The following is a 16,615-nucleotide window of genomic DNA, read 5'->3' on the forward strand; positions in this document are numbered from 1 at the left end:
GCAGTTACTAATGGTGCAGATAGGAGCACCTCATTCAGTATTCAACCTTTTTCAATCATACAGCAGAAAAATAGGATGCTTCTAGGAACCTATGCTTTCAGGTATAAAACTGCTAGAATCACTTGAAGTAGTTCTAAATGGGCACTATGTACTAAAGGGTACCTGTACTAACGATGGGATACACAAATCTATGTACAGTGCGAAGCATACACATATCTAGGCTGTAAGGGTTAAGAATTCAGGTATGCAAAATAAATCTCTCTAATCAGGCCTAGTCGGACTATGGGGTAACCCCCACTAACAACTAATTATAAGACCTAAAAAAAAAAACTCTTGTCTGGCAGAGAACAACTTTGGAGTGCATGCAATAGAAAAGATCATAGATTGTGGTTCTGGAACAGTGAAAGACTAGGATTCAGCTTAGACAAAAACCTACTGTTTTAACTTTTAAACAAAATATTGGAGGATTCTAATAGAAAAAAAAGGCAAATTTAGGAGTAGAAGGATAGATACAGTCTATCATCAATTTCTTTCAAGTTCAGGTTTGCTTTAAACTTGCAAAACCAGAATTTCCAACAACTAGGGGGGGTCTGCAGAGGACATGCCACACACCTGAATATTCCATGACATCATCAGGAGTTTTTCCTTCCACTTCTCGGGCAATATTTTCAATGTCATCCCTTCCCCATTTTTCATTAGCTTTGATAAACTGGTTAAAGTCTCTTTTGTTCCAGCTAGTAAAGCCCTGAAAGGTAACAAAAAAGAATAAACATGAAAATGAATTCTGTCATATCATATAGTCAACCTTTTATAGCTCAATTCTGCCCATCTTTTTTTATTTTTGACACAGAGGAAGAGTTAAAATCATTGTCTGGGTCCCTGTGAAAGATTCTCCCACAGATCCTGTGTAGGGTCGGGGGAAATCAGTGTGGGCACAAAAAGTGATTTACTCCCTGTTCCCCAGTAGCCTTCCTGACCCTGTGTCAAACATTACAAAATAAAAAAAACACATTTCTCTTTAATCTGACAGTGAACACTAAAAACAACAGAATAGGTAAGAGAAATAAATTCTTATTGGATGATTTATTTTAATGTTCAGTTAATATGGAGCTTTATCCCACTTTAAAGGAACTAACCTGTGTAAGTAACTTCTCCTTTTCTTCCAGCTCTTCGTCGTTGAGTGGCTCAGCTTCATCAATCTTTAACTGTTCTTCCTTCTGTGCCTGGGCTGCATTCGGCAAGTCAGGATTGCGTGGGACCTGAGATGATCGAATACTCAGTTGGACGGTTCACTATTCAGTTAGCGACAATTCTAGCTAGGTCAACTGCAATGCTTACCTTATAACCTATTGTTTTTCTGTAGTAGAGAATTTCTTTCTCCAGTAATTCAAACAGCCGAGGTGGAAAGAACTGGAAGTCCTGGACATTTGGTTGCTTTGGAGGACGGGGAGCCTGGTTTACAAAAAAAAAAAAAGTTACAAATATAGTTATCTTTCAAGACAATACTGAATCCATAGGAATAAAAGGAGCCCCTTCAAGCTTACCTTTGGTATTTTTGGTTCGCTGACACGAAGTGCATCCCTAAAGTAAGCATCCACAGCATAATTGGCTTTTCTTTCACGTTTAGGTGGTTCTATCCACTCTGTAAATGCCATCTGTAACCAGATACAGATGTTACCAAAAATGAAGTTAACACAATGGATACCATTAATGTGGACCTGAACTCTTGCATAGGACAGAAGGAAACCAGAAATGCACCCTGTATGTATTTTAAGAGTTTAGCATTAAAGCAGGAAGTAGACACTGCAAATTTATTACATTGGAACTAAAGATTACTTGTAGTGAACTAGATCAGAGTACCCCAACCCTGTCCTCAAAGCGCACCTACAGTACATGTTTTGCAGGAAAACACAAACATGTACAGGTGAGGTAATTAGTGTCTCAGCAGATCTGATCAAATACAGATGTGGATTTCCACAAAACATGCACTGTTGGTGGGGCTTGAGGACAGGGTTGAGGAACACTGAAATAGATAACCTAACAAAGCAATATGGGAAGCAGTAAACTAATATCAGCAGAGGAAAACCGCTGACGGTACGGCAAGGTGAAAGTTAGAAGTGCCTTCATGCTCCAAGCTCTCAGAAGACCAGTTCTGTGCCAGGAAAGTATTTTATGGCTATAATTCCTTATAATTGAGGATTATGTAGTCTGACTGTCATAACTGGAAAAAAAAATCTGTGGCATAACTAAACCACAACTCTTTCAGGCAAAGAAAGAGAAGGAACACAGCATACTTATTTGTATGTACAGTGCCAAGCACACAAATGCCTATCTAATCTCACATAAAGCTCCTTTTAAAGTGGCCACATGAATAGCAGACAGGGCTTAATACTACAAACCTGGCATGTTGTAGTCACTGACACCCTAGTGGCATGCCACTGCCATGTCCTGAGGTAAGCTGCTGGGAATTCCTCATTTGCTGAACAAATGTAAGGATATATAGCAGAGTACACGTTATCCGGAATTCAGGCAACCAGAAGTCTGACCTAACCGGCATGGGATGTTCTGGAGTATTAGTGCTGCCTGAAAATACTCACCAAGCCTCCACCAATGTCCTGCATCACTTTGCGGGCTCCTAGTGCACACAAGTCAACGTGTCACATGACCCAATGCAGGTCAGCTGGGGAAGCCACTAGGAGCCTGCAAGGTGATGTAGGACATCACTGGAGGCTCTGAGTATTTTGCCTGTACCTGGGGAGATTTGTGTTTCGTTTTTGTTTTTTTACTGGTTGCCCAAGCAACCAGCACATGTATCTGGCATCAGGCGATCCCTGCCGGCACCGGTGCTGAATATTTGATTGAAGGACGCAACCTCATACACAGAAAACTGAACTCCGTTTGAGAAAATAAAACACACACATACATTGACAGTTTAGAATAAAGTACCTTTTGCTTTTCTCTGTAATCTTCTCCTTCAAAGTTATACACACTGCACTCTGTATCCATAGAGAAGTTTCTCAATGAACTCTCACCCATATTAGAGAGCTTTTCTTTTAACTCTGCAGTCTAAATGAACAAGAAAAAAGGAAAAAAATATTTACCCACAAAAAAAAAAAAAAAAAAAAAAAAAAAAAAAAGTGCTCTATTTTATTATCCTCCAAAACAGTACAAAAAAAAAAAAAAAAAAAAAAAAAAAAAACACGGACAAAGTGTACATAGCCTGCTAGGCCTAGTCCAAATTCACAACTTCGCTAACCAGTGATTTGAAGATGCTTTCATACCTTCTTTTCACCTCTTTCCAAGATGGCGTCAATATCTTCATCAGTAATTTCGCTATCCTTTGATGCAAAGACGTGTGTGGCACCATGCCGAATCATGTGAAGCATTTCATCTTTTCCAAGCTTATTCAAATTTTGATCCACTAATCGTCCTGCATAAACAAAAAACAGACTATTCAGACCTCAGCACAGAGCAAACCATTCAAAAACATTTTACGGAGCCAATCACAGCAATGCTTGGTATCTGGATTTCAGCTTAGAATCTGTCCTGAGATGTGACTGGTGCACAAACAAAAACACTTTAGGTTTGGATAGTTTACAATAAGGTCCAAACTCTTGCAAGTTTGTACTGCCTTCAGGATCCCTACTGGGGATGATATTCAAGCATGAAATGAAGAACATATTCTATTACAAGGAACCTGAGATGTGAGACCTAAGGAAGCGACAATATTTATTTATTTTTAAACATTACCAGTCGCCTGGAGTCCTGCTGATCTTTATGGTCAGCAGAGTCAAAATCACACACCTGAAACAAGTATGCAGCTACTCTTGTCAGATTTGTCAGACATCTGCATACTTGTTCAGGGTCCAGCCAGAGGATCAGCAGGACAGCCAGGCAATGTGTATTATTTAAAAAGGAAATAAACATGTCAGTCTCCATATCGCTCTCTCACCTCAGTTCCCTTTTAGGAGGCAGATAGCAATGAAAAAAATGTTTTTAGAGTTGGGAAGAACTAGAATATGTCACAGACTTTAAATTACATTGGGATAACTCGAACGCAAGATTTTATGAACAGAAGATCAAGCCTGAGTCACCCGAGAAGGTCTGCATGACCCACAGCTAACATTCTGCACAATGCAGGTTAAGCATTTGCAAGAAACCAAACCGAAAAAAACTTCATTTTTCCAGCAAGTGGTCATGTCTAGGAGAACACATGAGAAGCATGTGATTTGATCAGCTGATAAATTTGCAAAGCTCTGATTTGCTGTGTGTTCTCCTAGATAGGACCATCACTAACTACCAGTAGAGCATTGCAGATGCATTATTACCCTGGAGTCTTATTTAACACTTATGCTTGGTGGAACAGTGTTACTTTACTATAGTTGTCAAGACAGACTTACCTTGCTGAATAACTATGGAATCTAAACGCAGTTTCATTTCTGCTCTCTCCACAATCCGTTCTTCGACTGTGTTGTCTGTGATGAATCTGAAGACTCGGACAGTTTTCGTCTGTCCAATTCTGTGTGCTCGGTCCTAAGTTGGCAAGTAAAAACATCATGGTAATGCATACTCAGAGGGTCAATAAGGAACACTCTTATTTACACTGGGAATCCTATATAATAAAGTCCCTGTGTCCGTGTGTTTTGCCTAGCACCTATGCGCGGCACGCAGGGGGACTTGGGACAGAACAAGATGGGTGCAGGGGGGTGGGCATGTATATGCGCACTCGCTTCACGGCGTGGGTTGCAGCTGTATGAGTGCGGTCGTTGCAGGCTGGGGGGGCGGGGGTTTGCGGCCGAGGCCTAGCTTTGAACTAGTTCACTATAATTTATTAGGAGCCCTGGACTTCATCACACAAGTTTTCAAGCATGAACCAATCTTGAGAACCTATGTCTACTAGATGAAGGACAGCACAGATGCTGGTCAATTCCATCAATCACGAAATTCTATAGAAACCGCTTTCAGAAACTGAAAAGATGTTTGGTAGCCAAAGCACAAAACTACAATGAGTATTCAGTGTTCTCCCCAGATATTTTTTCCAGCTGGGTAGCATGAAAAAGTAGCCGGGTGGGGCACGACAGGGGAATGCAGAGCCAGCACAGCTCTGCTTACAGCATGGGAGGAGGATGAGGAGGAGAGCCAATGACAGCCGGGGGCTTAAAGAGACACTAACCAGAAAACGTCCCTGGGGGGTACTCACCTTGGGAGAGGGAAGCCTCCGGATCCTAATGAGGCTTCCCCCGTTGTCCTCTGTCCCATGGGGGTCTCGCTGCAGCCCTTCAAAGCCAGCCCGACAGATCAGTCAGCCTGTTCAATATTTACCTTTCCAGGCTCCAGCGGGTGCGCTGTTTCGGCTTTCAGCTCCAAAGTAGACGTAAATACCAGATCTCAGTCGGGTCCGTTCTACTGCGCAGGTGCCAGAGACTTGCGCCTGCGCAGTAGAATGGACCAGACTGATGGGGTATTTCCGCCTACTCCGGAGCACAGCTCCGCTACTGCGCCTGCGCTGGAGTCAGGAAGGTAAATATTTACATCGCCGACGTTCGGAGGGGCACAGCGGAACCCCCATGGGACGCAAGAGGAAGGATAGGATCCGGAGGCTTCCCCCTCCCGAGGAGAGTACCCCCCAGGGGCAGTTTTTCTCAGTACAGGTTTTCTTTAAAAAATAAAAAAATACAAACCCGGAAAAAAAAAACTGGGTGGAGCACCCGGCTAAAAGAGCCTGGGGAGATCATGGAGTATTGGATGCATTTAAAATGCAAGAGCAAGGTTAGTTTTAAACTTTGAGAAGCCGAAACATATAGCACGCATACCATGGCCTGAAGGTCAACCTGTGGATTCCAATCTGAATCATATATAATGACCACGTCAGCAGTAGCGAGATTAATGCCAAGTCCTCCAGCACGTGTACTCAACATAAATAGAAATTTGGAACTTCCAGGTGCATTAAATGCAGTAATTGACTCCTAGTAAAAGAAAGAAAAATACAACTAGGGTAATGAACAAACACACAGCATGGATAAAAAAAAAAAAAAATAATAAAATACATCACACGAAAATACTAACTTGTCTTTCATCATGTGGGGTTTGACCATCCAGTCGGCAGTATTCTAAGTTTCGCCACATGCAATAATCTTCTAAGATATCCAAGACTCTTGTCATTTGGCTGAATATCAGCACTCGCGAACCTGGTTTTAAATAAAGATCAAGATATTAAACATTAATAGAAATCATATGCCACAAAAGCGAACAGATAAAGATGAAATTCAGTGGAAAGTGGGATCAAAAACCGTGACCAAGAATTGAACTTCATCCCAATCAGTAGCTGATACCCCCCTTTCACATGAGAAATCTATTACTTTTCACAAACCAAATCATCAGGGGGCTCTGTATGGCTGATATTGTGGTGAAACTACTCCAATAATAAACTGAGGACCATGGTCCTGGCAGTTTCCTGTCTGTGAACCTTGTGGCATTGTGGGAAATAGCTTTTTACCGCTGTTTCCAACTGCTAAAAAAAGCAAGCAGCAGCTACATTACCTGCCAGCAGTAAAAATGTCACCATGTGATACATGTCAAAATGTAAATCAGGGATTTAAAAGATTTTACAATGGGCAAACACTGACTAAACATACATAATTATTGTAAAAATGAAGTACTTTTTTTATTACATTAGTTTCACTGGAGTATCTCTTTAACTATAGCTTTACAGCTAAAACTAACCCCAACTATTGATAGCATATGGTAAAAACAAGTGCTTGAAGCGCAACTAAACCAAAAACTGAATCAGGCAAATCCGAATAGTAATCAGGTGGTTGACAGAATACCATTTTCATGAGTCAAATATGCACTATAGATGGTTTCCTGCACACTTTAGACTTCGCTATTTGACTACCTAGAATAGGAGTATGGTACCTAGGGACAATCAAAATCCATGTCCAATTTTACCAGCTCAGTCTCAGGAACAGTGAACTGGCCTTGGTCTAAAAAGTTTGACCCCAGACTTCAAACAGGTTGTATTTTACTTATCTGGTGCTCCTTTCTGCCCCCCCCCCCCAATGCCTCACAGGTCCTCTTACTACAGTCTGCTCTGTTTTGCCTTTCGCCAGTAGCCTGCAACAGTTCCAGTCAGAGGGATGGAGTGGCACAACGAAAGGGACTGGGCGGAAGCCAAGGGGACCTGTAGGTCTACAGGGCTGGAAAAAGTCCCTGGCAAGTAAAACAGACCCCCCCCCCCCCCATCTCAAGTATGTGTTCTTGCATGGCTGGCAGCTGCGTGTTTATGAAAATGTATATTAAAAGCAGTGAGAAATCCTTAAATGGTTAATTGCAAACTAGGCAGAGAATCATGTGGATTTTATAAACAATGCGGAGGTTCTTGGAAGAGTTAAATGCTTTAGTATACATTGGTGCAGTGAGATAAGATCTCTAAGCAGGAGAGGTATACGGAGGTGGTTAGGTGATAGTTCTGGGCTTTGGAACTACATGCTTGAGGAAAACCCATGTAGTTACATGACAGCAAAGCGCTAGTAAAAAGCTTGTGTGGCGGTTCTTTATTTCCCAGCTAATGTGTCTTGGGTATGCAGCACCTGTGATGGGACTTTTGGAAATCCTGAAGACAATTTTAACCTGCTCTCTGTTACATGCCTAATGCTAAGCCCATGTCTTACATTAACCTTAAATCCAATTAATAATCTGTTACTACAACCAATTTACCATGTAACCGCAAGCTAACAAGGTTATTGCTTAACTAGTTGACCACAGTGTTTTTTTCCCCTCGAGGAGCAGAGCAATTTTCCCATTTCAGTGCTCCTTCCATTCATTCACTAATAACTTTATCACTACTTATTACAACAAAATGATCTATATCTTGCTTTTTTTCACCACCAATTAGGCTTTCTTTGGGTGGTACATTCTGCTATTAAATATTTTATTCTAAATGCATTTTAATGGGAATAAGAAAAAAATGAAAAATTCATCATCTCAGTTTTCGGCAATTATAAGTTAAAAATAAAAACCGTTACTGTAGATTAAAAAAAACAAAACCAAAAAAAAAAAACCCACACATTTGCCCATTTTTTGCAGCTTCTACGATGCGGCTGACAGGTGAGTGGTTAGGGAGGGGACCGTGTGGGAGATGTGCCTACACGGGGCGTCCCTGTTAAACGACGCAATTCACGATTGCGTCCAACCGAAGCCTCCCACCTGAATGCTAATCTATGTAATTCCTGCTAGGTATGGTACAGCAGGCAAAGGGTGTATGACAGTGCACCTGATTGGCTGACAAGCGTCTGCTGGCCAGATAGAGGCAGGATATTGCTCTGACTGGAAGTTAGCAATTGTGTTTGTTGCAGTTGGCATTCAGTTTAGAGGTGGTGGGGTGAGTTCCCTGGAGGTGAGAGGTCCAGGGCTTGCCCGCACTTCCCTCTAGGTGTCGCATGGTGGTTTGGGGGCCCCAGTGAGTGAGAGAGACCTGGGGCCCCTGGGCTGTCATGTGGACCAGTGTTTGTGATTTGCCCATTTTTGCCAGTTACTACACAGTTTAACCACTTTAGGATCCTTGGTACGCATATCCACACCCCTTTAAACTTCACGTGCGGATCAGGGGCGTAGATATGCGTACTGCTGCCTTACCGTCGCATTCACGATCCCCACGCTGTTTTCTGCCGATCAACCGTCGCAGCCCCCTCCATCTGTGATCAGGATGTGAGAATCTTTTAATTCTCAATCCTGATCACCGTTCCTGTGTGTTCGCAGAGCTTGTTAACCTCGCATAAGCTCTGAGACCCGGCTGTGTTCTATTAATAGAAACACGGTCTCAATAGCACCATCTTGTGGCCAAAAAGTAAAATACACCTATTTATTCCACTATACTGTTTTCCATAGCAAGTTTATTTATTTATTTTTTTTATTACTTTTAACCCCTTCCATCCCTGCCCCACAGTTACAGAAATAAAACACTTGTTAATTTTTTATTTTTTTTTAAATTACATCATTTAATTTTTTTTACATAAATAGTTACACCTTAGGGACTTTTGTAATACGGATGTCATGAGTATATTTTTTCAAAAAAAGTTCTTGTAATAAGTGAAAAAGTATTAAAAATCCCTAAATGGATAAATGCTCCTTCATTTCTAGTTAAAATATTATCACCATACATTGTACTAGGGACACAATTTAAACGTTGTAATAAACCGGACAAATGGGCAAATAAGATGTGTGGGTTTTATGTACCAAAGCACATTTTATTTTAAAACTATAATGGCTGAAAACTGAGAAATAATCATTTTTTTTTCTCTTTTTTTCCTTATTATTCCCTTTACAATGCATATAAAACTATTCAGAGCAAAAACTACCACCCTAAGAAAGCATAATTTGTGGCGAAAAAAAACAATATATAGATCATTTCAGTGTTATAAGTAACAAAGTTATCGCTGAATGAATGGGAGGAGCGCTAAAATGTGAAAGTTGTTTTAGTTTTTAAGGGGAAAAACCTGTGATCCTGAAGTGGTTAAATTATGCCCCTATCACAATGTATGGCAACAATAATTTATTTGGAAATAAAGATTTTTTTTTTTTTAAGTTTTGCATCCGCCACTGATTGCAAGGCGTTATTTGCAAACAGTAACATAACCTTCATGACATACATTTTTAAAAAGTTGAATCCCTAAGGTAACAATTTGTATTTCTTTTTAAATGTCTTATGCAAAGGTTTTATTTTGGTCACTATGGAAGTGGAGGAGGTAAGGGGTTAATTTTAATGTGAGCTATAAGTAAGTAATTTTTATTTAAAATGTAAGAGTAATTTTACCATTTGGCCAACAAGATGCCCTCGTGCTTTATCTTCCTGTGCGTACTTGCTAGTACGCGAACAGGAAGAAATATAGATAAGTGTTAAGTTTCATTTTATAAATGACCACAGCATCTCACTGATGCCGGTGGTCAGAGACCACAGGCACTTTGTGCACAGACCATTGAATAGGAACGCAGTTCCCATTCACAAAACTAACAGGCGGTAACTAACAAAAAAGAGCGTGGTAGCCCGCATAGCGGCGGTAGACTAATATCTACCTCCCTGGGACTTCAGGTGAAGTCCTGCAGGATGTAGATATACTGTCCTTGTGCAGTAACTAGCTGACCTAGAAAAGGTGACCAAAGCTTTGCATTATTCTGACGCTAAGCCTAACCTCCCCCAAAATCCAAACCTACCTTTTGAACAGAGTATTCTAATAATTATCTTATTTCCTCATGCTAAATGGACAGCAAGAAAAACTGCTGCTTTAGATAACTGTTCTTTCAAAGAGCAGGCATACACATAAATAGTACACCTACCTTGCTCTTTAAGCTTTGGAAGCAATTTGTTTAGTACTACCATTTTGCCACTGTTTGTCACCAAGTGCATATCGGTTGTGTATGGCGGCCCTGGCTCAGCACCATCAAAAAGATAAGGATGATTACAGCATTTTCTCAGCTGCATGAGAATATTCAAAAGTCGCATTTTATCCGTCTTCCCTGAAGAATTCAAAATGTCGATATCCTTCATTAAAATCTTTGTATACCTAAGATAGAGAGGCCAAAAAAATTAATACAACTGAACACTAGTCACAGTCAGGGACAGCAATGACTTATACAGTGATACATTTGTGGTAATTTAGGGATTCCATAATTTGATTTCATACCATGGTTCTCAAACTATCTTCCACAGGATTTGCTGAAACATAAAATGTTGATGTATACAGAGTGTCATGCCACCTTTGGCATGTTTACAAAAAGTGATTGTGCCAAAGAAGAAGCTGTACTACTATCATAAGCTTAAAGAGAGACTGAAGCGAGAATAAATCTCGCTTCAGACCTCAGAGTTAGCAGGGGCATGTGTGCCCCTGCTAAAACGCAGCTATAGCGCGGCTTAACGGGGGTCCCTTCACCCCCAAATCCCCCTCCGTAATGCGGGGGAGCGCTTCCTGGTTGGGGCAAGGCTAACCGCCGCAGCCCTGCCCCACGCGCGTCTGTCAGCGCGTATCTCCGCCTCTCCCCCTCCCCTCTCAGTCTTCCTTCACTGAGGAGGGGCGGGGGAGAGGCGGCGATGCGCCGCTTACAGACGCGACTGGAGGCAGGGCTGCAGCCGTTAGCCCTGCCTCCAGGAGCGACCAAATGCACGACCAAGTCGTGCTGGGGTGGGTTTGGGGGTGAAGGGACCCCCTTTGTGCGGCGCAATAGCGGCGGTTTAGCAGGGGCACACGTGCCCCTGCTAACTTTGAGCTCTAAAGCGAGATTTATTCTAGCTTCAGAGTCTCTTTAAAGTGAATGTTTACCGGTTAAAAAAAGAAAAAGTCAGATACTCACCTAAGGAGAGGGAAGGCTCGGTCCTAATGAGCCTTCCCTCTCCTCTCCCGGTGTCTGGTCCCGCGCAGGATCCCCCGTGGCAGTATTCGACCAGTTCGTTCAAATACTGCCACTTCCGCATGCCTTCGGGAGCGCTCGCGCCCTCTATGACGCGCTCGCGCCCTCTATGACGCGCTCGCGCCCTCTATGACGCGCTCGCGCCCTCTATGACGCGCTCGCGCCCTCTATGACGCGCTCGCGCGTAAGTAGTATGGAGCGGCCCGTCTTCGGAAGCCCGAGTGCTCCCGAAGACCTCCGAAGTTCCTGCGGCGGACGCGAACGGGGGAGCCAGCGCAGCACCGAGGGCCCCGGGAGAGTAGAGGGAAGGCTCATTAGGACTGAGCCTTCCCTCTCCTTAGGTGAGTATCTGACTTTTTTTTTTTTAACCGGTACCCATTGGCTTTAATATGTGTTACTAAGACTTCTGAATCAATTTACTGAAAGTGACCATTACCAGTTACTTGCAGAAGAATGCCTCCTCAAAAGATAATAATTGAGTCAACCATTTTAAAATGGAGACACATGACTGAAAAAGTAATTCACTCCCCCATTTTTGTACCTAAGCTAGTTAACCCAAACAATTTCCCTGGCACTTGTTTAACACAAGTGTGGTCTGTCTTCTAATCACTGGAGTCCCTCTTTAGTCCACAAATGCAGAATGCACATCAAAGCACCTTTCCCAATCTCTCTCTGCCAGTGCCTCCAGTGGTCACCTCAACATGAAAAGCACAGTGGGAGTGGATCATGCCTGAAATAGCTAGCACTCATGGTGAGCCTCGCTTCCTCCACTACCTGCCCACGTCGCCTCCAAATGAAGCCACTGTATCTACTGTTGCAGAACTCCACCAGCCTCACTCCAGATCTGTTCTCCATTTCTGGAGTGGTCAATAGTATCCACAGTGAATTGGAGGAGTGTAAAACCAACTGGTGGGACTAGTTGAAGACACTCCATTAAGGACTCTACAGCACTACTACCACCACCACCAAAGATGAGTTAGATCATATGCTGTAATGCCAGTTGGAGCAAGTAACACACTGCTGCATACTACTACTACTACAGTTGCCCAAATATGTATTCTAAACTTGATGGAAAAGGCAATTTTTTGTGGAATAAAAAAAAAAAACCGAAAAAAAAACCTTGTCTACATTAGAGTACATGTAGTTATATTCACAAGTCCTAAACCAGTGACCAGCAAAACAAACAAAAAAAACCTGCATATAACAAGTGCCACCATTTCTATACCACTTAATTATATCACTAGTGCAAGTGTCAAAGAACACCATAGGAGACAATGTACAGAAAATTACATAATCCTAAAATGACTAAGGTGAGGCTCCACCAGAGCTCAGATGAAAATAAACATAACAGGATATATAAAGCTGTTGACAATACAACTTTACAGAAAGCTTTAATCCCCGTCAGGCGGACTGACAATCATGCATGTTAGTATTAAAAAGCAAAGCTTACCATTCTCTTTGCATCTTACTGAGACCTATATAGATTTTAATTTCTTTTTTGGGGGGAAGGCTTTTTTCCACATCAGCTTTTATACGACGCAGGAGAAATGGCCTGAGCACCTATAAGAGTGAAGAAGAAGGATTATTGTCGTCCACAACTGGTAAAACATCACACCACAAAACAAAGCGCTGAAAATGAAATGCTCACCATATGAAGACGTTCTACTAATTTCTGATCTCCAAGACAATTGTTTGTATCAAACCAGGAGTCAAAATCCTACAAGACAAGTTGTGCACTTAGTAAAAAAATAAACCTTTAACACATACTCAATCTTGAGGTACAAAATGAAGAACATGCCAACTGATTGTTATCTGGCACAGCTTACCTCTGAGGAATTAAACACATCTGGCAACAGAAAGTTCAGAAGTGCCCAAAGTTCATGCAAATTGTTCTGAAGAGGGGTTCCCGTTAAGAGGAGGCGATTTGTAGTCTTGAACTCCCTCACTATTTCAGACAGCTGAAAATAAAAATATACCAGTTTGAAAATGTGTTCATAAATTGTGAATGTTCAAATACAATCTGGATGAGTCACACAAGACGCAAAATTCAAGGAGGCCAATACTATAAAATCTATGCACAGATGAATCTTTGCAGCAAGCAGCATGTTATTACAATATTGAAGAAGTAGTGAAGTATTGTACCATAATGCTTGTCAGTTAAGGCAGAAAGTTTTAAATTAGGATTAGAAAATCTCTGCTTCAGGTGGCAATTGGAGTTTAACCAATGTCAGTGTTTAAAATTAGCCCAAGCACGACTCAACATGTATTTGTTGGGAGAACCTTATAACTGTATAAGTTTGTCAATGTCTTTTCAAACACAACCTTAAAGAGAAGGAAGACGAGTCTTCCTGTTTTTTTACTTACCCGGGGCTTCCTCCAGCCCCATAAGCATGGATGTGTCCCTCGCCGTCCTCCGTTTAGCCGCAGTCAACTCCCGGTACGCGGCTCAGTCGGACTCAGTCTGAGTGACGTCAGCCGGGAAACTTCTGCAATTGCGCAGAAGGTCTGCCGTTGACATCACTGAGCCACTTACCGGGGGAAGATTGCACCTGAACGGAGGCGCTGAGACGACGGCGAGGGACACATCCATGCTTATGGGGCTGGAGGAAGGCCCGGGTAAGTAAAAAAAAAAAAAAAAATATATAGCAGGAAGGCTCAGCTCTGAGTCTCTTTAAGTGTATCTGAGGTGACATGTGATATGGCGAGACAGACATTTACAGTGCCAGGCATACAAATAACTAGGCTGTGTTCATTTTTGTCTGGAAAGAACATTTAGGTATGCAAGGTGACTGTTTCTCTCTAGTGGGACTACAGCTTAATGCTCACTGATCAGGAATTATAGCCATAAACTATTGCCTGACAGAACAGATTCTGAGTGCAGGGGAGAGGGAGCGAGAGAGAAAGAAAGGTCAATAGTTCATATATTTTGGCTTAGAACTCTCTCAGACTATCATTCAGCTGGGACAATACAACATTAAACCTAGTTTTTTAGCTTACACACAAAATAAAACTGGGATTTAAAAAAAAAAAAAAAAAAAAAAAAAGGGAATTTTAGGAGGATAGATACAATTGTTATTCTCATCAGTTTCTTTTCACTTTGGGTTTCCTTTAGGCTTTTGTTTGCATATGAATTCTTGTTCTTAAATGAAATCACTGAAGTTGAAGTATAACTATAAGTGAACATAACTATATTCTTGGGGTATGCGAACTGCAGGTTTTAGAACAAAGGCCCTAGAGAATGTTCATTGGAATATGCAATCATTTTGTAAAGATAACAAATATGCTGTTGATGTATCAAATATTTTCAATATAAGAAAAAAAAACAAAAAAAAAAAAACCTACCTTGGATTTTTCGTTTTTAATTCTGTGTGCCTCATCAATAACCAAGTATCGCCAATTGAACTTCTTGAAAACAGATTTCTCCCTTATAAGCATTTCATAAGAAGTCACACAAACATCCCATTCCCCAGGCAAAAGAACATCACGAACAAAAGCAGACTGAAATCAGATGGAAAACAGATTATTATTATTAAATAAGTACATAGCTTTAAAGCATGATTATTAAATAAGTATATAGCTTTAAAGCATAATACTAGGTTACAAATAACTCATCAGTAGCCTCTGCTCCATGTTTATTGAAGTGCTGAAAAAACATGCGGAGAGGATAAGGAGTAAAGAGGGGTGATTAACAAACAATGCAAGTACAGTCTAGCAACAGTTTACACCATACAACCTGTGCCGCGTACATGCAAAATAGGGGTCTGGTGTAAACGTTAATCTGAAATATTGTTTATAAAACAATGATATTTTAATATTACGTTTATAATGTTTTACAAATTCAAATCATTAAATAATGTCTATGAAATGTTGAATTGGTCTATTCTATGTAATTATAGACTGAAACTTATAATAACGTTTGTATATTCACAATGATGATTATAATTATGATTTAAAACAGATTTTACATAAACGATGTTTAACCACTTCCGGATTCCGGGTGGTTTGGCTGATCTGTGCTGCGGGGGCTCTTCAGCCCGCAGCACAGATCAGAAATCAGGCAGGGCGATCAGGCTTACCCCCTTTTTTCTCCACTAGGGGGGGGGGGGGGGGATGTCCTGCTGGGTGGGGGGGGGTCTGATCGCCGCCGCGCTGCTGTGCCTAGCAGGGGGGGGGGGGGGGCTCCTCAAAGCCCCCTTCCGCAGCACTAGTCCTCCCTGTGCCTCCTTCCCTCCCTCTCCCGTCCCGTGTGCGGCGCAGGACAGAAAGCCATCCTGCGCCGGATAGGATAGGCTTTAGCCTATCAGATGCCGGCGATCCCCGGCCAATCAGAGCCCGGGGAACGCCGATCCCTGTCACGGCGCTGCTGAGCAGCAGCGCCGTATGTAAGTAAACAGCGGGGAAGATCTTCCCCGCCTGTTTACATTTACCCTGCGAGCCGCGATCGGAGGCTCACAGGGTGTTCGCGGAGACACCCTCCGTGAACTGACATGGAACGGCTGCTCCATGGAAACCGCTTCAGGATTCAGGGGCGTACTTATGCGTGCGCAGAATCCTGAAGTGGTTAAGTACTGTTTTTTTTTTTATAGGATTTAACCAGATCAGGAGCCAAAAACATAGCTTTACATTTTATACTAACTAAAGTTTCTAAACAATATTTGGTAACAATTTTTATTATAAAATTGATAAACCTTTAAAAAGTCATTTAGTACAGATTAAAACTCTATTCACATATTTCAAAACAATCAAATCATAAAAAATATAAGTACGTTCGCAACTGTAGTAAAACATTAGTAAATATCGCTATCAGTTTACTACAGCCTAACCCTATTCTCACACAGAACCCTCCCTCTACCAGTGCCTAACCCCAAGACCCCCCCCCCCCCCACCTAGTGGTGCCTAACCCCAAGACCCCCCTCCCCCCTGGTGGTGCCTAACCCCAAGACCCCCCTCCCCCCTGGTGGTGCCTAACCCCAAGGCCCCCCGCCCCCTGGTGTTGCCTAACCCCAAGACCCCCCCCCCTGGTGGTGCCTAGCCCTAAATCTCCCCTGGTGGTGCCTAGCCCTAAATCCCCCCTTTGTGATTTGCTTCATTGTGTAAATATTGATTTACAAATAGTAACTGTAAAAAATATATTACAATGTACTTACTGATCGCTTGATTGTGTGGATAATGTTTTACAAAAAGTGATAACATTTTAAATAACGTTTTAGTTAAA

At 41.9% G+C, this 16,615-nt stretch overlaps 1 protein-coding gene across 1 annotated transcript in view; it reads right to left on the reverse strand.

Annotated features, from left to right (window-relative positions):
• The window catches only part of SMARCA5 (SWI/SNF related, matrix associated, actin dependent regulator of chromatin, subfamily a, member 5), a 43,913-nt gene that overhangs the window by 10,160 nt on the left and 17,138 nt on the right, over positions 1 to 16,615 (reverse strand). Inside the window, exons 7-20 of the mRNA XM_068279422.1 lie at positions 14,743 to 14,898; positions 13,227 to 13,358; positions 13,049 to 13,117; positions 12,851 to 12,960; positions 10,333 to 10,559; positions 6,067 to 6,188; positions 5,814 to 5,966; positions 4,401 to 4,533; positions 3,282 to 3,430; positions 2,947 to 3,066; positions 1,545 to 1,655; positions 1,339 to 1,452; positions 1,137 to 1,259; positions 613 to 745 (exon numbers count right to left, since the gene is read on the reverse strand). Coding sequence (XP_068135523.1) covers positions 613 to 745; positions 1,137 to 1,259; positions 1,339 to 1,452; positions 1,545 to 1,655; positions 2,947 to 3,066; positions 3,282 to 3,430; positions 4,401 to 4,533; positions 5,814 to 5,966; positions 6,067 to 6,188; positions 10,333 to 10,559; positions 12,851 to 12,960; positions 13,049 to 13,117; positions 13,227 to 13,358; positions 14,743 to 14,898 — 1,852 coding nt within the window. The remainder of the gene's footprint in view (positions 1 to 612; positions 746 to 1,136; positions 1,260 to 1,338; positions 1,453 to 1,544; positions 1,656 to 2,946; positions 3,067 to 3,281; positions 3,431 to 4,400; positions 4,534 to 5,813; positions 5,967 to 6,066; positions 6,189 to 10,332; positions 10,560 to 12,850; positions 12,961 to 13,048; positions 13,118 to 13,226; positions 13,359 to 14,742; positions 14,899 to 16,615) is intronic.

The sequence above is a fragment of the Hyperolius riggenbachi genome, chromosome 1 (assembly GCF_040937935.1).
Source record: "Hyperolius riggenbachi isolate aHypRig1 chromosome 1, aHypRig1.pri, whole genome shotgun sequence".
Classification (NCBI taxonomy): domain Eukaryota; kingdom Metazoa; phylum Chordata; class Amphibia; order Anura; family Hyperoliidae; genus Hyperolius; species Hyperolius riggenbachi.